Source organism: Pleurodeles waltl, chromosome 5, assembly GCF_031143425.1.
Source record: "Pleurodeles waltl isolate 20211129_DDA chromosome 5, aPleWal1.hap1.20221129, whole genome shotgun sequence".
Classification (NCBI taxonomy): domain Eukaryota; kingdom Metazoa; phylum Chordata; class Amphibia; order Caudata; family Salamandridae; genus Pleurodeles; species Pleurodeles waltl.
In genome coordinates, this window is record NC_090444.1 from 871,152,026 (window position 1) to 871,176,537 (window position 24,512).

At 46.8% G+C, this 24,512-nt stretch overlaps 1 protein-coding gene across 10 annotated transcripts in view; it reads left to right on the forward strand.

Moving 5' to 3' along the window:
* SMOC2 (SPARC related modular calcium binding 2) overlaps positions 1-24,512 on the forward strand; it is a 1,415,403-nt gene that overhangs the window by 1,269,004 nt on the left and 121,887 nt on the right. For 3 of the 10 annotated variants that reach the window (XM_069234975.1, XM_069234974.1, XM_069234970.1), the window contains exon 12: positions 3,676-3,710. The exons of 2 other annotated variants lie outside the window; for them this stretch is intronic. In XM_069234975.1, coding sequence (XP_069091076.1) covers positions 3,676-3,710 — 35 coding nt within the window. Of the gene's footprint in view, positions 1-3,175; positions 3,219-3,672; positions 3,711-24,512 lie in introns of all 10 variants that reach the window. 5 more of the 10 variants (XM_069234971.1, XM_069234973.1, XM_069234969.1 and 2 more) reach the window with 3 other exon arrangements.

Sequence of the window (24,512 nt, forward strand, 5' to 3'; positions counted from 1 at the left end):
GATTTGAATTTGGTTTTGACATTTTTGATGTGCGTTCCTTTTGAGGCTCTCCGGAATTGTCTTCTCAGGCTTCTCAACTTAAAAACAGCCTTCCTTGTGGCCATTACATCTGCCCGAGGGGGAGTGAGCTACAGGCATTGTCATCTAAGCTGCCCTATGTTTCCATCTATCCTGACAAAGTAGTGCTCTGCACTAGGGCTTCTTTTCTTCTAAAAGTGGTCCCAACCTTTCATGTAGGCCAATCCTTTGCCCTGCCTACTTTTTACACACCCACCTCCTAGACCTAAAAAGATCATTGGCATTCTACCATGATTGTACAGAAGAGTTCCGAGCACATGATCAACTCTTTGTCTGCTATTCTTGTGTGAAGATAGGTCTGGCAGTGTAGAAATGGCCATCTCCAGATGCACTGGCCAAGAAGCAACCCCCTGAGGATTTGCATGCTCATTCTACCCGAGCTACAGCTGCAACCTCTGTGTTAGCTGTGGAATGCCATTCCTTGACATCTGTCAGGTGGTAATCTGGGCTTCTCTGCCCATGTTTACAAAACACTACTGCCCGAACAGTCAGGTCTGTAGGGATAGGTACTTTGCCTATTCGGTCCTTCAGGACTTTCTAGTATGATCTTGTATGTAGACCCACCTCCAGGGATGGTATTGCTTGTGTATCTATTCAAAGGTAAGGAATCTGCAACTATAAGTCTCTATCAGATGAACAAGTTACTTACCTTCGGCAATGTTTTATCTTGTAGAGACATATTCTATTTGCAGATTCCTTACCGGCTCACCCATCTTCCCAGATTCCACAAACTGATTTATAGGGACAGGGACTCTTCCCTTTTAGGGCCTAAGTTTTGATGCACCAGTAGTCAGTGTTCTTGATGGCTGTGCCCTTCTGCCATGGAAAGTCGTGATAAGAAACTGACTTCAGAGTGCACCTATATAGGGCTTGTGAAGTCATATCCAACACGAATGACGGACACGGAGCAGATTGATGCCACCTAATGGTGCACAGAGGTACTCCTCAGAAAATTCTCCAGATGCAGTCTGAAACCCGGGGGAAATTCAAAGGTAAGGAATCTGCAACTAGAAAATGTCTCTCCCATATAAGGTGTTATCGAGGTAAGTAACTTGCTCATTCAACCACAAAGACGTGGATAAATCGCTCTCACCATTCAGTGGTGCATAGTGAAGATGTGAAGCTTAAAACAAGATGTCAAAGACAGGTGGCAAGATAGTTAAAAAGCTATTGATTAAGAGAAGAATAAATATAAATAGTTGTTAAATCAAAAGCCTGAAAAAAATACCATAAATTCCATTCAGCATTGGACCTAAATTATTTGCTGGAAAATGTAAAAGTATTTCACTGGGAGCATACTCTGCTCATCCTTTCAACGTCAGTCAGCCCGATTAACTGCTATGGACAGTCAGCAACCCCTATATCCTGGTACAAAGTTCCGGAATGAAATTCCCTCTGAAATTGTAACTTCTTCTTTATCCAAATTCTAGGCTTATTTAAAAACTTTTTAAATTACATCTCTACTTTTCACACTGCATGACGTTTGGCACCAGCGTCTAGAAATGGTTCTTCTTTGGCCTCAGTAAGTTTTAATGAGGGTTGTGTGCACAGACCTCTTACGAATTCTATTTTTAATTAAATAAAGAAGAGGACAACAATTAAATGACCTTAGAACACTGAAATCTGGGAAATTGCGTTCTCTGATATAATACAATCTGTGGGTTTTAACAACACAAACTAAACATGAGTGTATACTGGAACCCTACATGTGTGGATATACACCACTTACGCCAAGAAAAATATTTTTGAAAAAGCCTTTACCTCCCAAGGGAGCCTGCTACTCACATGAATCGTTTGGAAGTTGCAAGGAGGTTCTCGGTGATGAAGTATGCCACTGGAAGTGTGTGAGGGTAACTCAGTTTTAAGAACTGTCTCTAAATGGGGTTTGGAGTAAGATAGCAAATTTGCTGTGAACCTTTTTCAAGCAAAACATTGTAATGAACCGCATACTTTTAGCTGGGTTCCCCAATACCTTTCGTTGGATTATGTGATCCTTTCTTCCCCTCTAATCACATTCCACACAACTAAATTGTTGTAAATGACGGGTTTTATTTTCACATCGTGTCCAAATGGATATTTTCACAATTGTATACGATGTCGTCCATTTGAATTACAGTAGGGCTATACAGTATAAACATCAAAATATAGCGAATGTCTGCCAGGGTGTATGAGATGTATTTTTTTGTTACAGGATCTGTGGGGCGACAGAAACTCGTTGGTTAGGTATCACCTGAGTGTCATGCAGAATGAACACAAGTAACACAGATTACCCCAGAGCAGTGCCTAGGATCATTACCCTATGTGCTTTAGTTGCAACTTGTGCCTCTGGTCTTCAGAAGTATGTTTACTCAGGTTGAAATTGTTTCTTCTGCCACGCTCCTGCTCCCTCCTGGTGGTAGTGGTAATGGACAAAGCACCGCCCAGTTGCAGTTGTCAACATTATTCAACAGTAACAGCCGATGTATTCGCGATGCAGTGCCAGATTTAGCTGGCTATTTCCTCTGCTGTGCGTGTCGCCTCTTGTTGAGCTAAAATGTTTCGACATGAAGGAAAAGCTTTCTTGTTGACATTTTACAAAATGGCGCAGCACTATATTGCTGAGTCACACCGCATAATGATGTTAGCCAAAGCATTGAAAAAACTGCCCCCTGTAAGCTCAAATGTCAGTTTTAACTCACACAATAAGGATCTGTGTACAGGCACTCCCGCAGATGATTTTGGAACCGGCGGATATTATACATGAATAAATAATAACGTGTCTACAGCTGTGGTGTGAAAATCACTAAATTTAGCTCCAGCTTGGAAACGTGTCCAGTTGAGAAAATAAAATAGCTGCATGTTCAAATGTGAAAAACATACATGCGTTGTCTGTATGAATTGTAATATGGATGGATTATGAAAATCCAAGATTCATGGGTCTTCTGATGGATGTTTGTGATTCCTCAAAAATGCACAGCTGTACTCAAATCACAGTTCCTGCTTCTGTGCCTCAGTTATCATTATCATTCATGACAAGTGCCATCTGATTAGTAGTAACTGAGAAACAGACTAAAATCACACCCCTACTTAATTTTTGAATGTCTTTATTTTCTTTTAGCCCACTGAGTTGTTGCGCTATAATAAAAGTTGCAAACCAAAAGGTGACGTATGAACGAAATGTATCAACCTATTCAAGCAAATAAAACGACGTTTGTAACCATGTATATGGGTGTACACAAGAGTGCTTGTGTGTTTTTGAGTGTGCATTCGTGACACATTTCTACGTGAATGAGCATTTTTTTCCCAACTGTGTCTTCTGGTTGTTCGTAAGAAAACGTCAAGCGAGATGTATACGAAAATGCTCAGTGAGGAAAGTTTCTTAACATTACAATGTATATTTTTAAAAAATGCACCACTATCGTTGAACTACAAATCCTGAGAATTGTGGCATGATATTGTTTTAACAAAAGCTTTAACAAATGTAACGTCGACAGTGAAATCATGTTACAGCAAGGTTTATTGTAAAATATCAGATAATGGTACTAGCTTTTTGCAGGGGGTGTGTCATGTGGCACAATTTTCATCTTACATGTTGCTTTCTTGCTTTTGTGCCAGCAGCTAGAAATACTGCAGACAGCAGTTCAAACAAACAGGTGAGTGTTTCCTCCACATTATTTTTCTATGTTTTTCTTAGCACATTGTACGACAAGGCGGTTTTTTCTAAGTGCTCACATAAGCTTAATACATAAAAGTCAAACTCACGAAATGTTGGTTTTGCACAATTTTAGCTTTTCATCAAATTTTCCTGTTCGTGCGGTGTAGAAGGAAATTAGATGAAACATATGTCTGTTCTGCAAGATATATATTGAACTAACTTACATTTTATCCACTTGTGTCTGGTGCACATTCGAATGGATTCATAATTATAATCTGTCCCTCGTATTTGTGGCAGTGGAGGACCGATTCATGGGTCAGAGATGACTACATTATACAGCAAGAAAGGAAAATTCTAAAGCATAACACAGCACTTTCTGTGCCAATATTGTGTTGCCATTGTGTCGTTTTAATGTATATTATTGCTACATTGGCAAACGTTTTACCTCCTTAGTATCAGTTTAATATTTTCAATAAAGCAATCATCAACTGAGAGGTGAGAAGTTAACATTTACAAATGGTCTACCACTGCACGGTACCAGATAAAGCCCTTTTTTAGCTACTTTTGATCTAAAAAATGTTTTACAGTATTTTGCAAATTATACAGATTAGGTGACAAGTGTGGTAAATCAATAATTTTGGGGAAAAGCTGCAGCTGCAAAATCTAATAATTTCACGTGCCCTACCTATAATCTATTGCACTTTAACATCAGTAGCAAAATAAATGTCCAGGCATAACAAGGTTCTGCCAATTATTTGCTAAATGTATCAGTGACTGCAGATCACAGTATAGCATTTAGAAAAAAAAAATCGTCATAACTTTTGCATATCTAAATTGTTATGCAATTTCATGAAAAATACAATTTGAATAAAATTCTGTCCCCTGTAGTAAATCTTAATATAAGGTTATTGTACAGCTAATGACCATATGTAGAAATAAATGTATTTTCTCCCAGCGAGAGCGTCTCTCATGAGTCACCCATACTAAGTTTCCAGGGCAGTCGACTGATCTAGAAGATGCTCTTTTTCTCTTCTGACAGTCATGTTCATCATATAATCAATAATTATATAATCATATAGTCCAATGTTACCACATTTATCAAAAGTGTATCTGAGACTTGTATTTTGTTCTCAAAGTCGATTGCTTAACCACAACACCAATTTTCCTCCGAAAATTCCCGTTTCTTCTAGATCTAGTTTGTAAAATAGTACCTGATATACATAGCTTGTACACTTATCATTGTGCTCCAGCTTTAGCACCAAAGAATGGTGGTTTTATCTCGAGTCCCTCCTCTGTTTGAAGAGGCACCAGACAGAAATGCCCTTTCTCCTCAATACTATTTGCAGTTGCAGTGGAGACCTTGACTTAGACTGTCAGGCAGGTTAATGCATTTTATGGCCTGGAACGTGGGAACACACGACTCAAGGTGTCATTATATGCAGAAGCTACGCTGCTCTATCTTTGCTGGGAGCCATCAAATGTGGTAGGCTCCTGTATGGGAGTTGCCCACTTCAGTGTGGTGTCAGACTTGTAAGAGAACTGGGGAATGTCTAAGGCCTTCCCTTTGCTTGCTCCTTGTACAGATGAGTAATCTGTGGAGTTGGGAATGAGATCCGATGAGAGCCACTTAGCTTCCAGTATTTGGGAATGCAAATTTATCATTCTGGAACTCAGTTAATAGAAGGTAATAGATGGGCGACCCTCATATCCTTGCAACATTCTTATCTTATAGTGAGACATGCTCTCCCTGTTGGGCATTAGGCCGTGCAACCCTGGTAAAACTGATAACCTGTTGCAGTTACTGCACTTTTTTCCACCTTCCCCGTTAAGGTGCCCAGGGCCACCTTTCAAAAAGTATATCAACTGCTCCTGACCTTACTTTGGGTCATGACTGCATATAATTTCCCAGGCCAAGCAATGCCTTCCTGTGTTAGAGGGTGGACTAACGATCCCAGAATATGAGTTGTACTACTTGGCCAAGCATCCACAATGGGCAGCACGCTGGAGAGGGCATGATAGGGAATTCCTGGGGCAGGAGATGTGGTGGTTCCTTTGTGGGTTGTCTGCCTCTAATATATCCCTTTTTGAAATCACAGGGTTAGGTGAGCAGTATCTTGGTCTTCCCACTCAATTGTGTTTGGCCCACAACACTTTAGTGGACCTGCACCATCATTCCATACACACAAGCGCAACCGCTCCAGGCCTTGTCCACCCTACAGCCGTGCAGGGACTTGAGTGGCCTGCATGTGTGGTAGAGGTCTGACCTAACCTCTGTAGGTGGCTTTTTGAAAATGATCCAATCAGAGATTGCCAGGGGATTGTCTATGAGCTTGGAATCCCTCCCCACCATTTCTTACTTTACAATGTGCCAGGTGCAGCTAAGCCACAGTCACATGAGAGCCTCCAGACCATGTCTGCGATGGCTGGAAAGACCCAGGTGATCTCAATGTTAAAGACTGCATTGCTATGACAGGCTAAGATTGTCCTAAAGGAACTGCATGAACGTTGGGCAGGGAATATAAGCACTGCAATCAATGATAAACACTAAGATTCCATTCTGAGTTCTACCCCTCGAAAGTCTCTGAATGGAAGGTTTCAAATCATGCAATATTGCTTTCTGCATCAGGTATACATTACCCCAAGCAGATTAATGCTATGACTTCTGCAGCACATGCAACATGCTCGAGGGGGGCAGATTTTTATCTTATGGTGTGGAGCTGTCCTGTAAACCTGCGTTATTGGGACTCTGTCGCACAATATATGACAATGGCCACTTGGAGACACTGCCTGAGCACTCAGGTCAATTGCCGTTGGATCTCTTTCTGAGGCACCGCACAAGAGTGACCACATCAAGATTCATGGACCTGGCATTCGTCCTTGTGCAGCTCCAGTTGGCACTATCCTTGAAAACCCCACAGGGACCCAGCCTCCTAAACTGGCTTGCAGAATTGATCAAATGGGTGGAATGTGATGACGCTGCCCTGTAGAGGGCAGTGCCGAAGGGTATCTGGCCTGATAAAACACAAAAACATTGAATGCCATCGTACATGACTGGTCCCAGATGGACGCTGTATCGCAGATTCCAGACACCCGGTGAGAGTGAGGGGGCTGAGCCGGAGTAAACATCCTTCCCTAGTTATAGAAAAAGACAACCAATCTAACCCACCACATTCTCCACATAATGCTGCTGACATTTTATATTGCTTGGCACAACCTTAGTGTAGGACTCTTCATCGCCAACATGATCCTGACATAGCTTGCTTCACTTATTGCATTTACTCCAGCACATTGTTTAGGTTTTAGGTTTTCCATTGAGTTGTGCACATAATGATTCCATGCATCATCTATTGGTCCCCCCTCAACATTGCGTCCTCACTGTGCAACCAAACTAGTACTCTGTCACCTTTTTCTGGATTCTCACTATTGATGTGGCCCCTGACCTCCCCTCTTATCACAGGAATACATTGATTGAATGCTATACCTTCACAAATGTGGGCGGAACACAGGGTTGCATACAGTGTTTGTTACTGTTTCTATAAGTATGTAAATCAAAAAAATTGTGTTATAAAAAAAACAGATCAACATGCTAGAAATTTTAGAAAGTGATTTTGATGACACCCTTCTCTGTTTGGCAAAATGGTTTTATAGGCAGCTGTGAGTTCGCACTGAATAATACTTACAATGCTTTTGAGGTGGTGTATATGAGCCAGACCCTTTTCAAGTTTTTAGCCTAATGTGAAACATTTTACTATCCAGTTTCCCTAAAGTTTAGTATCTTAGCCTGCAATCCGAGCGTAATCGCCAAAAGAGCTCATAAGGTTTTTAATGGAGGAAAGGGCGTTTTCTGTCACAGTAGGGATGTCTTCAGCTATAACACCACTTTTATAACCACTGTCATTGTAGTGAACACTGGAGAGTAGATTATTATATTGGATGTTATAGAGAAGCGGTTCTAAGGCAAGGATGAATAGAGAAAGGGAAAGGGGACATCCCTGTCCCATTCCTTTCTCTAATTTAAAGGTGGAAAAAATGAGGCCACCCGCCCTCAATCTAGCGTTGGGGTTGCTATAGCGGGCTTTCCCCATTTTGGTAAAGTCCTCGCCCAAAATAAAATATTTCCAGGGTTTCTCTGAGGACGGTCTATGAGACTTTATCAAATGCCTTCTTGGCTTCTAGTGTGATGGCCACAGTTTCAGAGAATAACATTTTAACTTTTTCTAATATATGACATAGTAAACGTGTATTATTGTTGGACATGCGGCCCTACGTAAAACTTGTTTGTGAGTTACTGATAATTTTTTGTACCAGTGGTTCTAAACCTTTAAATAACATTTTGGGGGCGTGGCTTGGATGGCGAACCAAATGACAGCATGAGTTAGGTGCTACAGACGGCGGAGATTGAATACAGCTGTTTCAACAGTCTATATGATGGAAAAATGATCACAAGAGACCCTTTATGAAATTGCACGCGCTGTGGACCTCAGTGATGCTTTCTGCAGCAATACTCTTGTTTATTTGAGGATCCCTGAGCCTTTGCAGAGATCAAGCATCCAGCTCATAAAATGGCCGCCGCTGACCTCTCTGCTCTATTCTTAACAGCAAAACAGCTGGACAGCACCGCACTGTGATTATTCAGGTATCTGCTGATATTTAAGCCCTCCTCAGCGCCACTATCCGCAGTCTGCCGCATGCCTAAATGTCTTCATTTAGTGATTCAAGAAGAGCAATTCCTGAATGCCTGACCCTAAAATAGCACAACGAAGCATGTGACAGCCTGAATCGCCCCGCCCTGCTTAAATCCAATATGTGGATCAAATCTAGCGCTTCAAACAGTGAACCCATGTTGGTGCCCTCAAATTTCATTTGGCCCACACTCACTAAGACCTGCAAATTAACCCAGTAAGGTGATTATACTGGTGTACTAAGCATTGTTTTTCATGTAAGGTGAAATCCAGACAGGATTACTTTTAAAGGCGGGCTTAACACTGCAGCCACCAATACTACATCTATCCTACCTGGTTCCCCTACCTACTGCAGTTGTTTTGCCTACTTGAATTGCACCATCATCAAGGCCCATTGCACACCACCCATGAACTGCCTCTACAACCAGCTCAGATATCACTAAAACAAGACAGCAGATTAATGAAGAGCCTGTTCTCACCCAGGTTTGCTTGATAAAACCTGATCTGTTGGCTGTGCATAACAAATCATTGTGTAGAACTTAGAAAACTCACCCTGAGTACTTTAACTTGATGTAGGAAGAATAGGAACACATCATATACATCACATACATACAAACATAAGTTCACAAACCCCAATACAAACATTTTAGGCTAGGGATAATTGTAAGCCAATGTAATTAGTGAAAGGCTTAATACATGACATGCTCAAAAAGAAAGTCAGACTGTGGGTTCAATAGAAAAGGCAGGTCCTATTTAGGACAAACAAACACTTAATAATTAGGAAACTTATTCACAGGCTGCATTGTTAAGTTAGCTGTGCTGAAACACACAAGAAGCCCAAGCCACATTAGAATAAGAGTTTTTCTTTAAAGCTGCACCAACTGTCGCTTTCAAAATCTTCACTTAGCACGAACAGGGTGGAACAAAAGGATATATCCTGCCTTAGCGCAAGGGTCCTAAAAACCACAAGTCATTCATTTCTTGGTGAGGGGAACTGTGTCAGGGTCAGATAAGTTTTTGCACAAGGCAGGGCTACAGTGAGCATCATGTAACATATAATCACTTGTTGTGCAGAAAGATGTTGAATGACGTCAATCTTACTTACCCACCCATGAGGCGACCAATAATCGTGCATGTGCTCTTCTTAAGAGGTACCTCTCCCCTATTATCTTATCTGTAATGCTTGTTCTTGCTTACGTCAATACTGAACTTGTGACCGTAGTTTTTTGTGTTTTTTACAGTATAAATACCACTGCTCGTGAACTAGAACTTTGAACTTCAGTCATGGCCTCTATGTTGAGACTGCCTGTCGTTCCCAGCTGAAAATCGATTAAACCTATATTACCTTGTCAAATTGATCTGTCTTATTTTATTATCAGATTTCCTTCTAACATATTGGCCAGATAAGCCAGGAGCTCTACTTTGATCTCACCAACTGCTGGACTGGGGGCCCTGCCTGTCTCCATGAGGTTATTTGCACACTTTTTAAAGCGGTAAGGGAGATGCCAACATTTAAGTAAAAATCTCTGATTTCATGGGGACGGATGGGACTCAGGTGTTTGGCAGTTAAGGTGGACAAAGTACGAGGTCTGTTCCTTTAATTTTATAAAGACATTTACAATTTTGACACTGTAATGTATATAATTTTGGTGTTTGCATGCAAGATTGTGTATGAATTGATACAATATTAAGGGATCCCGGTGGTAAGTCCAGAAGATACAGGGAACTTGACTAAGTAAGTAAAAAGTGGTCAAGAGTAGTGTTGGACTTGGGGCTGAGCAATCAGTGTATGTTCTAAAGAACACTCAAGTCAACCTAACCCAGACCTTAAGTCTGGAAGTCACAATTTGTAGTTGCAAATATAGAAGTTATCCCCTCTATGAATCCGGAGGGAAGTGACCAGTAGTATTTTGTTTGCCCTAGTATAAAATTAAGAATTACTGTGTATGTATATGCATGTATAGATAGAAATGTGGCCACATAATAATGTCAAGTTTATGTTATTTACATGTATAATTTAGGAATAAGTATCAGACCTCCTATTCTTATGAAGGTTAAGTTATAACAGTATACTTAAAAGTAAAGTAATTGACTGGATTGAGCAAATGTCCCAAAAAAGTCAATTAATTCCACATCCCTGAATGTTTTTTTTTTTTTATAATGATCAGGCTGTCGCCCTCTGTAACAGAACCGACCTTAGTAGACCAGCAATACCAATACCATAGAATAATTTTTTTAAGTCAGAAGTTTATGAATGCCTAGATATTTATAGTATATCACCTCTAGGCCTTAAAATAACCTATATTGACATAAGAGAAATGCCTGTTAGACAATTATAAATAATTATTCAAAGTAACTAATTAAAGGACATTGTCTTCCAAGTTAAATGTAGTGTAGTAGCCTCATGAACCCCATAACAAATACTGACACTACTAACTATTATCCCCATTATGAAACTATAGAGCCTCAAGATTGGAGGCAAGATGAATTATCAAACAGTATAGACTGGGACATATACACATATCTTGAGGGTATACAAATAGAAGAACAATTATCAGCTGCTATACATACAAATATATTTAACTACCTTTCAGATAGTTGTGAACAGAACCTTTGCATAGTTAGAATAAAAGAGTTTGTTTTGAAATCTAAAAAACCTGTTGCAGTTGTCTTTCCAAGAGTGAGGCACACCTTTGAAGGCCTCTAAAATATTCTGTTTAATTTTTCATGTGTGACAATGGTGCCACCTTGTGGCCAGAAAGTGAATATATTGAAGTCACTGCAATTTTTCAGTCACCTGAATTCCGTGCAATAATAACGGACTCATATTTAGCATTAGACCTCCTACTGTATGCATTTATTAGGGACCTCCCAGTGTGAAATTTAAAATATGAGTAACTTATAAACATGCATATATATATATCACAATAATATTATTATTTGTTGTGTCAGGCAAACAAACCACTTAGGCCATACATAAATGCGCCTACCTAATATATATATAAAAATCAACAAAGTCTTTCAGAGATTAGGGATATATATATATGATGTTCACCTTCACAGCCTAATGACAGTTTATGTGAAGTCTGGGAATACCACAGGAACTAAATAGAAGTCCATTTAGAGTGTAAACCATATAGTACAAAAGATTAAGGTGGTCATTACAACCCTGGCGGATGGTGATAAAGCGTTGGTAAGACCGCCAACACGCAGGCAGAAATTGTTTTGCAATTACGACCGTGGAGGAAACCGCCAACAAAGACAGCCACTTTAACACTCAGACCACGACGGCGGTACAAACAAACAGCTTGGCGGTCACCGCCAACAGACAGGCGGAGGACAAAGTACCGCCCACACTATTATGACAGGCCAATCCGCCTCCTTTTCCGGGGCGGAATCACTGCGGATAAAAACACAGCGGAAACAGGAATTTAGAAGAGAAAACGCTCACCTCTACACACCCCACGAGGAACGAGGACACCATGGACCAGGAACTCCAAATTCCACCTGCGGTAGTCTTCCTGCTCCTCTACCAGGAGCACAAACGCCGACGGCGAAGACCACTGTGAGTACTGCACCTACGACACGGGAGGGGGGAGGGAAAAAACAGGGACACACACACGCAACACGCAACACCCCCACCCCCACCTACTACAACACACACACTAATGCATATTAATACATCACAGTTACACCCCCCAAACCCCCCGGAAGAATTCAAAGACAATAGAAAATGAGTGTAACCATTGTAATATATTAAAATCAAGTAGGCAGAAATATATATATACACCATTGACAAAATATATACCAAGCATAGTAGTCCAGGTAGTGCTCCAATTAAGTCTGTGGAACACTGGGACCACACGGTATGGGCGAGGCCCACACACGATCCCCGACCATGACGGAGAGAACTCTGCAGGGGCATCAGAGAGCAACTAAACAGGCACCTCAGGGGGAGGGAAAGGGGGGGCACCTCAGCTGCTTGAGTGCACGACGCCAAATCCACGAGGGGGGCGCATGCCCACTGTTCAATGCTGGGGAGTGCAAAGCCACAGTCTCTCAGGTCTCTACAGTGGGTGGCTTGCCCACTGTTCCATCCTGGGGAGTGCAAAGCCACAGTCTCTCAAGTGGATAACAGTCTCCACTGGTTCTGGAGGGGGCCTTGTGCCCAGAGTGCTCCATCCTGCTAAGGACAGAGGTAGTGGATGACAGTCTCCACTGGTTCTGTAGGGGGCCTTGTGCCCAGAGTGCTTCATCCTGCCAAGGACAGAGGTAGTGGATGTGATTCTCCACTGGTTCTGGAGGGGTCCTTGTGCCCAGAGTGCTTCATCCTGCCAAGGACAGAGGTAGTGGATGTGATGCTCCATTGGTTCTGGAGGGGGCTTTGTGCCCAGAGTGCTTCATCCTGCCAAGGACAGAGGTAGTGGATGGATCTCTCCACTGGTTCTGGAGGGGGCATGGTGCCCAGAGTGCTTCATCCTGCCAAGGACAGAGGTAGTGGATGGATCTCTCCACTGGTTCTGGAGGGGGCATGGTGCCCAGAGGGCTTCTTTCACCCCGTGACGGACTCAGTAGCGTCAGTGCCCTTGGCGCTCATGGGCCAGCGGTGCTTGAGACGGCGGTGCCCTGTTCAGCGGTGCTTGAGACGGCGGCGCCCTGTATAGCGATGCTTGAGACGGCGGCACCCTGTTCAGCGGTGTATGAGATGGCGGTGCCCTGTTCAGCGGTGCTTGAGATGGCGGTGCCCCGTTCAGCAGTGCATGAGACGGCAGTGCCTTGTTCAGCGGTGCTTGAGGCAGCGTTCTCCATTGCAGGGACTCAGATGCTGGTGGTCCTTCATGGCCCAGCGGGGCTTTTGCTGGTGGGCCTTCATGGCCCAGCGTGGCTTTTGCTGGTGGTGGCCTCCTGGGCAGCTGGGCTTTTGCTGGCGGTGGCCTCCTGGGCAGCTGGGCTTGTGCTGGCTGTGGCCTCCTGGGCAGCTGGCGGTGGCCTCCTGGGCAGCTGGGCTTCTGCTGGCGGTGGCCTCCTGGGCAGCTGGGCTGGTGCTGGCGGTGGCCTGCTGGGCAGCTGAGCTGGTGCTGGCGGTGGCCTCCTGGGCAGCTGGGCTTGTTCTGGTGGTGGCCTTCTGGGCAGCTGGGCTTGTGCTGGCGGTGGCCTCCTGGGCAGCTGGGCTGGTGCTGGCGGTGGCCTCCTGGGCAGCAGGGATGATGGCGGTCTTCTCCGCCGTGATGCTCTTCCCAGACTTGCCGGGTTTCTTGTGGCCCTTCCCCACCTTGGAAAGTGTTACAGCTGACTCCACACTCCCACCGGGACCCCTGGGAGCGGCTTTGGTGGCTGGAGTCTTCCCCCTCTCCCGCCGGGCACTGGCCAACTTCTGATGCTTCACAGGTGGGGGACTGTCTGTGCTGTGGCTCCGTGCCACACTGGCTGCCCTTGTGGCCGGTGCACTCCAGATTCCGGTGACTACAGGCACCACTGGTCCCGGAGATGTTGTGGCTGAGGTGCTAGTTCGGGACCTATGAGACGGACGGGGTAGGGGAGGTGTGGGAAAGAGGTCAAGGTTGGACAGGAAAAGTTTTTTTGACACACTGGGACGGGTAGCTGGAGGGGGTTTGGGAGTGGAGGAAGAGGTGGTGGTTGTAGGAGGTGTTCGTTTGCTGACTTTGGGTGAAGGTGCATGCGCTGGAGGCTGTCGTGAGGTGGATGGCTGTTGGGTGGGTGTGTGCCCGCGTTTGTGTATCTTGGGAGGGGGCGTCACAGACACACTGGGAGAGGACACAGGGGACGTGTGAATGGTAGTGGGGGTGGTGACTGCACGTGAGCGGGGTGTGGTGGGTGTGCTGGAGAGGGATGTAGTGGCTGTAGAGGTAGTGCATGCAGGTGTGAGTGTAGATGAGACAGGGAGGGAGGAGGGTGACGAGGAGGAGGGGGACATAGTGGAGGCAGTGGATGTTGGTTTGTCTACATGTGTGTGATGCTTGCGTGAGTGCCTGTGGGATGTGTGGCGCTTATGTTTGCCTGAGCTTTCCTTGTGTGTTGACGTGTGTGCATGCTGGTCTGTAGGTGTGCTTGGGATAGGCTGAGGTAGAGAGGATTGGGTCTGGGTGGAGGAAGTTGGAGGGGGGAGGATAGACACAGGGACAATGGCTGCCATCAGTGCTGAGGACAGAGGCTGAAAAGCTCGCTGAAGGGCTGCCTGACCAGAATGAATGCCCTCCAGGAATGCATTGGTTTGTTGCAACTGCCTTTCGACACCTTGGATGGCATTCAAAATGGTAGACTGCCAAACAGTGAGGGATCTGAGGAGGTCAATGGCCTCCTCACTGAGGGCAGAAGGGGTGACTGGGGCAGGGCCTGAGGTGCCTGGGGTGAAGGTGATGCCCACCCTCCCGTGTGAGCGGGCACGGGCGAAGGCTGAGGGGCTGCTGGGAGGGCGGTGCTGGAAGGGGGGGTGGCGGCTGTACCTGTAGATGGGAATGGCATAGATGTTGCCACCACCACAAGGGAGCTCCCATCAGAGGACGAGTCCGTGTCACTGGTCTCAGCTCCTGTCCCCGCCATGGAGCTCCCTTCGCTTTCCGTCCAACTGGTGAAGTCCGATTCCGTAGTGTGGCCCTCCATGGCCATGTGGGATGCAGCCCCCCTGGTGCTCCGGTGCCACTGCTCGTCCGCCTGATGATGCTAATGCACACAAGAACAGGGAGACCACAAAAAGGGGGGGATGATAGAAGAAAGACAAGTTGAGTGCATGCATTACCGCTACTGTTGGCGGACACGACAGACACAGAAGCCGCGTGCACTACGCTGCGCTCTTGGGCTCCACCGTTCAATTCCTGGGAAATGGCCTACAAGGCTATGGATGACATCTGCACACATAGATGACACAGGGAGATAACTAGGTGTACTTGGCACTCTACAGAGGTGGGGTGGGGTGTCACATGGCCTGCCTTACGGAGGGACCTTGCCTACGGAACTCGCCCTGGCCTAGGGAAACCCACAGAAGACCTCCCCCACCCAGACCCCTCCACTGCGCGCAAAGTCAGCAGAATGCAAGTGCACTCACCCCCTTGTGGCTGCTGTGATGCCCTCAAGTGCCCATCCAAATCTGGGTACGCCACCGCCAGGATCCTGAACATGAGGGGGGTCATGGTGCGACGGTGCACCCCTCCCACATTGGGAGGCCATCCCCAGCTGAGCCTCCGCCATCTTCTTCCTCCAGCGGCAAATGTCCTCCCATCTTTTCCGGCAGTGGGTGCTCCATCTGTGGTAGACCACCAGGGTCCGGACGTCCTTGGCGATGGCACGCCAAATATGTTTTTTTCTGGTGGGTGCTGACCTACATGAATTGTACAGGGGGAAGAGAAAGTTATTACCAACTGCACCGTCAAAGTGATTGGCCCCCATCCCTACCCTTGCCATGCGGCACATGCATTCACCATCGTTTCATGCACACCGCACTCTCCCCCCTTCCTTTTTACATCCAGCCCTCTCCACACAGGCATAGCCCATACATCATGCTCCCTGTGTACTTACCTGTTTGTCTGGAGGACCGTAGAGTAGCGTGTACTGGGAGAGGACCCCGTCCACAAGTTTCTCCAACTCCTCCGATGTGAAGGCAGGGGCCCCTTCCCCAGACACTCGAGCCATTGTCTCTTCCAGACCGAGGTCACAGCAGCACTTGCAGTGTAGGTCCTCTCCTGTCGAAGATCAGGTATCGAGTGATTGAACAGATAGAAAATGGTGGTCACGTCCGTGGCGGTGCGTACCGTCACCGCTGGCGTATATCGTCATTGGCTCCTGGGACCCATAGGGTCCAATGTTAACCAATGCAGCATTGCGCCGCGGTCTTCGACCGCCTACCACAACGGTGTACAACGCCAGCGCAGTTACCTCACATCCCATTGTCCCACTTTACAGGTCAGGCAGCTGCCATTTCAGGGGCCCACATGGCTTCATTTCCAACCACGTCACACATACCTAGGCCTAGACTCAACACACATACAGGCCACTTTTTGAGTATGAATGGTGTTCTGTGTAAGCTGTGGGTACGTACCTCTGAGTTGTTTGACTCTGTGCTCGCTGTTGTCCTTCATAGGCACCATCCGCTGGTACATGTGAGGAGATGGTGGCATCCTCCGGTGTACCGACCGTTGGTGGACCTGTCGACAATGGAGGAAAGACATGTGATAATCACATACAGGCTTGACCGTGCCACAATCCAGGAACTGTGTACCCAGTTGGAGCCAGACCTGATGTCAGCTATCCGCCATCCCACAGGAATCCCCCCTCAAGTGCAGGTGCTGTCAGTGCTCCATTTCCTTGCAAGTGGGTCATTTCAAACAACAGTGACCATAGCATCAGGGATGTCCCAGCCTATGTTTTCCAACGTGTTGTCCAGAGTGTTGTCTGCCCTGCTGAAACACATGCGGAGCTACATCGTTTTCCCTCAGGTGGAGGATTTGCCTACAGTGAAAGGTGATTTCTATGCCCTGGTACATATCCCCAACATCGTAGGTGCCATTGATGGGACGCATGTGGCTTTGGTCCCACCCCCACAGGAGTGAACAGGTGTACAGAAACCGGAAGAGTTATCATTCGATGAATGTACAAATGGTATGTTTGGCAGACCAGTACATCTCCCATGTGAATGGCATGTTCCCTGGCTCAGTGCATGACGCCTACATCCTGCAGAATAGCAGCATCCCTTATGTGATGGGTCAACTCCAGAGGCACCGTGTATGGCTATTAGGTGAGCACCTGAAAGCTAGTCAGTGGGAATGGTTGTCTGGGTCTGGGGATATCCCTCCAGGTTAGTGTGTGTCTAACAGTTGTCCCTCCCCATTTGCAGGTGACTCTGGTTACCCCAACCTGTCATTGCTACTGACCCCAGTGAGGAATCCCAGGACAAGGGCAGAGGGACTCTAAAATGAGGCCCATGGGAAAACTAGGAGGGTGATCGAGCGGACCTTCGGCCTCCTGAAGGCCAGGTTCAGGTGCCTCCATACGACCGGTGGATCCCTATTCTACTCACCAAAGAAGGTGTGCCAGATCATCGTGGCCTGCTGAATGCTTCACAACTTGGCTTTGCGACGACAGGTGCCTTTTCTGCAGGAGGATGGTCTAGATGGAGGTGTTGTGGCAGCTGAGGAACCTGTGGACAGTGAAGACGAGGAAGCAGAGGAAGAAGACATGAACAACAGGGACTCAGTGATCCATCAATATTTCCAGTGAGACACAGGTAAGAGTACAGACCTGCCTACTACATGTACTTAAACACTACTGCCTCTCTACTGTCTGTCGTTTTCACCCAGTGTATGGTCACTGAGTTGTCACTTTCCCTTACGATTTCACGGATGTGGGTCCCACTGTGTGACATCTGCTTTGATTCCTCATCGACTAGAGCTGTGTGACATAGGTATGTTGACATTACCAATGAAAAAAGCTTTTTGACACAGTTATTGCTTATACAGTATTCTGAAATCGCAGACAGACTCCAGATTGTTTTGGGCTTTAAGGGTGTTTATTTAAGTGCTCAATATTGGAGGGGGTAGTAAAATGGTGAGGGGTGATGGTGGAGGAATGTCAATGGCAGAGTCCAGTCTATTAGTCTCACAGGTGTATTGCCCATATGGGCATAGGAAGTAGAACTGGGGCAGTTTAAGGATGGACAGGGTGACAAAGTAGGATGACAATCAGGGTGGTCTAATTTCTTGGCGGGGGTCTTGGCATCGAGCTCTGTCTTGTTCCTGGATCTCAGGGACCGTTTGCGAGGTGGTTCTCCCTCTGCAGGGGGTGGGGTGCTGGTGTGATGGTCCTGTGGCGGGGCGTCCTGTCCACTAGCGCCGGCAGAGGTGGTGGGCAGTTCATCATCCACGCTAGTGTCAGGGGCCCCCTGTAGTGCCACAGTGTCCCTCCTGGTGTTCACGAGTTCCTTCAGCTCCCATACGATGGTGCCCAGGGTGGAGTTGATGGTTCTGAGTTCCTCCCTGAAGCCCATATACTGTTCCTCCTGCAGGCGCTGGGTCTCCTGAAACTTGGCCAGTACCGTTGCCATCGTCTCCTGGGAGTGGTGGTAGGCTCCCATGATGGAGGAGAGGGCCTCGTGGAGAGTGGGTTCCCTTGGCCTGTCCGCCCCCTGTAGCACAGCAGCCTTTCCAGTTCCCCTGTGTTCCTGGGCCTCCGTCCCCTGGACCGTGTGCCCACTACCCCTGCCCCCAGGTCCCTGTTGTTGGGGTGGTGGTTAGCCTGGGTTCCCTGGATTCCCTGTAGTGGTGGACACACAGCTGATTGACATGTCCTGGGGACGGAGGTATGGGCCCGCTGGGTGGGTGCTATGCTGGTGTTTCCACAGGGGGGAAGCTCTGTAGTGGCCTGTGACTGTGTCAGGGGAACCGACTGTCCAGAGGTCCCCGATGGGCCGGGCTGGTCATCTAGATCCAGTTGGACAGAGGTGCTGCCATCACTGTGGGTCTCTTCTGTTGGTGGTGTGGACATGTGTGGACCCTCCTGTCCGGTGACGTTGGGTAGGGGTCCTGCAGGGGTATAAAAGGATGGTTATTACATCTGAGTGTGTCATGGTGTGCAATGGGTGCATGACTGTGTGCCCCAGTGATGCATTCCTGTGTGGGACCTCGTGTGATGATGGTTTAGGGGGGTGTATGGGTATGTGCAGTGAGCATGCTTTAGTGATCTGTGTCCATGCTTTGTTGTTGCATGCAGGGCTTGGTGTTGGGATGTGTGGTTTGTGATGTTGGGACATTTGTGAGGAGTTGGAGTGATGGAGGTGAAGGTGAGTTTGGGGGTACGTGCTGGCATGCAGGTAGGGTGGGGGATGTAATAGTTAAGATTTGACTTACCAGAGTCCATTCCTCCACCTACTCCTGCAAGGCCCTCAGGATGCAGAATCGCCAAGACCTGCTCCTCCCATGTTGTTAGTTGTGGGGAGGGAGGTGGGGTTCCGCCGCCAGTCCGCTGAACCGCCAGGTGGTGTCTGGAGGCCACAGAATGCATCTTCCCCCGTAGGTCTTTCTACCTCTTCCTGATGTCCTCCCGATTTCTTGCGTGTTGTCCCACTGCGGTGACCCTGTCCACTATTCTTCGCCATAGCTCCATCTTCCTAGCAATTGAGGTGTGCTGCACCTGTGATCCGAATAGCTGTTGCTCTACCTGGACGATTTCCTCCACCATGACCCTGAGCTCCTCCTCCGAGAACCTGGGGTGTCTTTGCCATGCCATGGGGTGGTGTAGGTGATGTGTGGGGTGGTGTGTGGGGTGATAAGTGTGCTGATATGTAGTGAGGTGTTGTGTGAGGTGCGTGGAAGTTATGTGGGTGATGGTGTTGTGTGCCTGTGGATGCTAGTGTTGTTGCTGGTGCTGTCTCTCTCTGGCTTTTGTTTGTGAATTGTTGTCGTAAGGGTTTGTGGGTGATGTGGGTGTGTGTTTTATATTGTATTGGGTGTGTATGAGCGGTGTGTGTATGTGTATCAGGTGTATGTATTTGGAATTGTCCAATGTGGCTGTGTTTTGTATATGTGTGTGTACTTTGAGCGCGGTGGTGTGTACCGCCAATGGAATACCGCGGTTGAAAGACCGCCGCGTGGATTCGTGGGTCGTGATAGTGTGGACGTATTTCTGTAGGCATGATGGTGGAGGTTTTGTTTTCGCCAGTTTATGACTGTCCTTTGGTGTGGCGGACTTGTGTGGGTGTCTAGATTTTGGCGGATTCCGAACTGTGGGTCATAATAGCTGTGGCAGAATTCCGCGGCGGTGTGTTGGCGGTCTTCTGCACGGCGGTAAGCGGCTTTTACCGCCAATGTTGAAATGAGGGCCGAAGTTCACTAAACAGACATGGGGTCTCCTTTAGAACACATGTTTAAAGTGTTCTTAGGAGACAGGGAACGGATAGGAAAATACTGTACGGAATTGCACAAAGCAACATTAAAACATGCACATGCATGGCCCAAAGAGGGTACATTTGATAATACAACAATAGAACACATGGTCACCTTCCTACAGAGTAAAGTCAAGGGAAATAAACTAGAGAAAAGGAAGATCACACTAGACCTATGGAGGGTCTTTTGTGAAACACATGTGAATGAGTCAAATACAAGCCTCAGACCCTCCCTTTGGCTCCTCCACCCCCCTATCAAGACGTGCAATTAAGGTTAGGCAATGCAAAGGTACAGGGCATGTATATGATGCAACCTGGTACCCCACACTCACTACCCACTCTTCACATCCCCCTGCTGTTTGATATACAGACCCCGAGTATAGCCCACCATTAGAATCTTTTTCTGAACATAGAAAATATGTCCAACCATCTCCATGTCTTCAAATGGCCAGTACACCACGGGAAATGTTGGGTGGGGACAGTACTAAATACATAGGGACAGTAGATGCCACATTTACACTTCATTTGGAGCTCGGTATGAAAATAGTTGGTACAATGTTGTCCCTTTTACTGACAACCTAGCAGGTTGGACAGAAGGATTGGCATCACAGATGACACCATGGCCGCAAGAGGGTTCCTTTGAACCCTGGGACATGGCTAATGAAGAAATGTGCATTTTTCAGGGCACAGGGGATCCTTACTGGGATTATCCGTATATGCAGAAAAGTCTAAGAGTGTGGCAGAAATATGCTTGTAAGTGTGACTCTTGGCACCCTTCTGGCAATAGGACTACAGCCCTGTCACAACTGCCCTTGATATTCAAGGGCCCGGGGCGCCTCAGTATATACTATGGCCCCAGATGGACAAAGAAAATCTTAAAAAACAGTTGCCACAACTTGCTGAGGGTGCTGGGAAATGGATAGCAGCTCTGGAAAAACATACCGCAGGGATTACTCTTGCAATAGGGGACATTATAAGTTTACTAAGTTCCCTTATAGGAGATGAGACAGACCTACTGTTCACAAAGGCAGGAGTAAAGGATGTGACATTGACCAACCCAAAATGTGATGGGGCCCCCTTCAATAGAATAAGGGGAATTGTTTGGAAACAACTGAGGAAAATGTATCCAGGCAGGCCAGACATTGGGTCCCTTATGGCACAAACAATGCAGCCAAATAAGGACCCAGCCCAATTCCTTAAAAGAATGAAGGAAAAATGGACACAGGACGTGGGGTATAGTTGGGATGTAACTGGACAGAATGCAGTACTATTTTACAATATAGTGAACAAGGGTCTGCCAGCTGAAGTACAGGATAAATTAGATAATATAGTGGCCTTAGAAGCCAAACCATGGATAGAGATACAAGCACACATACTACATTTTTGTAAGAAGAGACAAGAAAAGGAAAAAGATAAAATAGAGAAAGCAGCAGCTAAATTGGTCCAGCAGAAACTGGTTAAGAAAACAGAGGAAGGAATTGCCACTGCCACTACCCAGTTAGCTGCAGTGTCCCTGGGAGTGCCCCCTTCAGGCACCCCAATGCAACCCTACCAGTGTGCCCAGAGAAGCAATAACAGGATTAATGGAAGAGGAGGGCGAGGAAGGTTTGGGGGAAATAGAGTAAACACATTCCAGAGTGGACAGACATGCCACTATTGCAAGAGGACAGGACATTTCATTAGAGACTGTAGACTTAAAAAGGAAGATGAACTTAGCAATCAGACAAGGGCAAATTATGGCCAACAAATGGCACCGCCTGGTGGTATTGTAGCACAACTTGCCACGAGTCCCCAAGTAATGTACCTCCCACAGCCCCAAATACAACTGCAGCCTCAACCACAGATACAGCCTCAGCAGTTACAGAGATCAGTGCCCCAAATACAGTATGGGCCACAGCAGACAGCACAGCCCACCTTTCAGCACCAGAACGTACAAGGAGGGGTAACTGTCAGGGAACCCATTCCAGCAAAACTACATGGGAGGATATGCCCAATAAAGGTGCCCAAGGAAAAGTCTCATGTGTCCAACGTTATTGGTAACCCACAGGCCAGATGAGGAACCCACTGTGATGATAGCCAAGCAACGGAAGACCCCATTCCAGTAAGTGTTGTATATTTTGTGGATGGGTCTTCCATAATAGATCAGGACACAGGGGTAAGACATACACGTGCTGCAGTGGTCAGAGCAATGCAGTACAACTCTTCAGATACACTGCAGATAACCGAACAGATACATTTGCCATCTCAATATTCAGCCCAGGCTGCTGAATTAGTAGCTTTAGTGGCAGCCCCAAAAACAAGGGGAAGGAGAAAAACAGACGTGGATTTCTCAAGTCTGATGGAAGCCCTGTCATGTACCGCCCCATTTTAGAGGACTTGATACAAGCTTTAACACTGCCACATGCAGTTGCAGTAGTGAAATGCACAGCCCACACTAATGGTCAGGATTTTGTGTCCCGTGGAAATGCCCTGGCTGATTGGGCAGCCAAAGATGCAGCAACATGCCCTCTTACTGACACACATACCACAGTTTTGTTAGCTAGTGAAACATTGACACCTTCAGACCCTTTGAATACATCCAGACATTACACAGAGACAGCTCATCTGCATATAAGAGAGATACAAGAAAATGTCCCAGAGCATGAGAAACAGTTGTCGGAAGCCAGAGGATGCTCACAGACAGGAACAGATTTAATATACAGACAAATGTCAACAGGGAAGCATGTCATGCCCCAAGCATTGCTTCTGATAGCTCTAAACCAGCTACATCTTCCTTCACATACTGCTAGAGACAATATGGGGCATATTTATACTCCGTTTGCGCCGAATTTGCGTCGTTTTTTTCGACGCAAAACTAACTCCATATTTATACTTTGGCGTTAGACGCGTCTAGCACCAAAGTTCATGGAGTTAGCGTCATTTTTTTGCGTGAACACCTTCCTTGCGTTAATGATATGCAAGGTAGGCGTTCCCGTCTTAAAAAATGACTCCGATGCTATTGCTTCGGATTTATACTCCCGGGCAAAAATGACGCCCCGGAATGGGCGGGTCAAAAAAACCCGCATTAGCGCCGGATTTTAGCGCCTGGGTCAGGGCAGGCGTTAAGGGACCTGTGGGCTCAGAATGAGCCCAGAGGTGCCCTCCCCTGCCCCCAGGGACACCCCCTGCCACCCTTGCCCACCCCAGGAGGACACCCAAGGCTGGAGGGAGCCACCCCAGGGACATAAAGGTAAGTCCAGGTAGGTATTTTTTTTAAAAAAAAATTGTGGCATAGGGGGGCCTGATTTGTGCCCCCCTACATGCCACTATGCCCAATGACCATGCCCAGGGGACAGAAGTCCCCTGGGCATGGCCATTGGGCAAGGGGGCATGACTCCTGTCTTTGCTAAGACAGGAGTCATTTCAATGGGGGATGGGCGTCGTAAACAAATGGTGCAAATCGGGTTGAGGCGATTTTTTTGCCTCAGCCTGACTTGCACCATTTCTGGACGCCCATACGCCATTTTCCCCCTACGCCGGCGCTGCCTGGTGTACGTCGTTTTTTTTAACGCACACCAGACAGCGCCGCCGGCTAACGCCGGCTAACGTCATTCAATAAATACGGCGCCCGCATGGCGCTTCAGAATGGCGTTAGCCGGCGCTAATTTTTTTGACGCAAAACTGCGTTGGCGCAGTTTTGCGTCAAAAAGTATAAATATGGGCCTATGTTCCTCCAAATAAGTCAGGAGTGGTTTGCCCCTAACTTACATGAGATGATTACAATGTACATACACACCTGCACAGTGTGCCAGCAGTATACCTTTAAGGTAATAGCTTCCACAATACCTGGCCCACAAGGTCCCTTTAAGGAACCGCACATTGACTACATTGATATGATTGACAGATACAATCATTATCGCTATCTTTTAGTTGTAGTCTGCCCATTCTCAAGGTGGATTGAAGCAGGACCTTGTGTTCACTGTGATGCCAAGTCAGCTGCAAATTTTCTGATCCATGAGGTAATACCACAGTGGCGTGCCCCTGAGGGGATCAGATCCGACAATGGCACCCACTTCGTCAATATCTTTTCTCACCTCACCACCTTGTTAGGAATAACACACAAATTGTCCTCAGCTAATCATCCGCAAAGCAATGGAATTGTGGAGCGTCTTAGTGGCCTCCTCAAGAACAAAATAAGTAAACTATGTGTGACATTGAAAAAGAAATGACTATAATGTCTCCCTTTAGC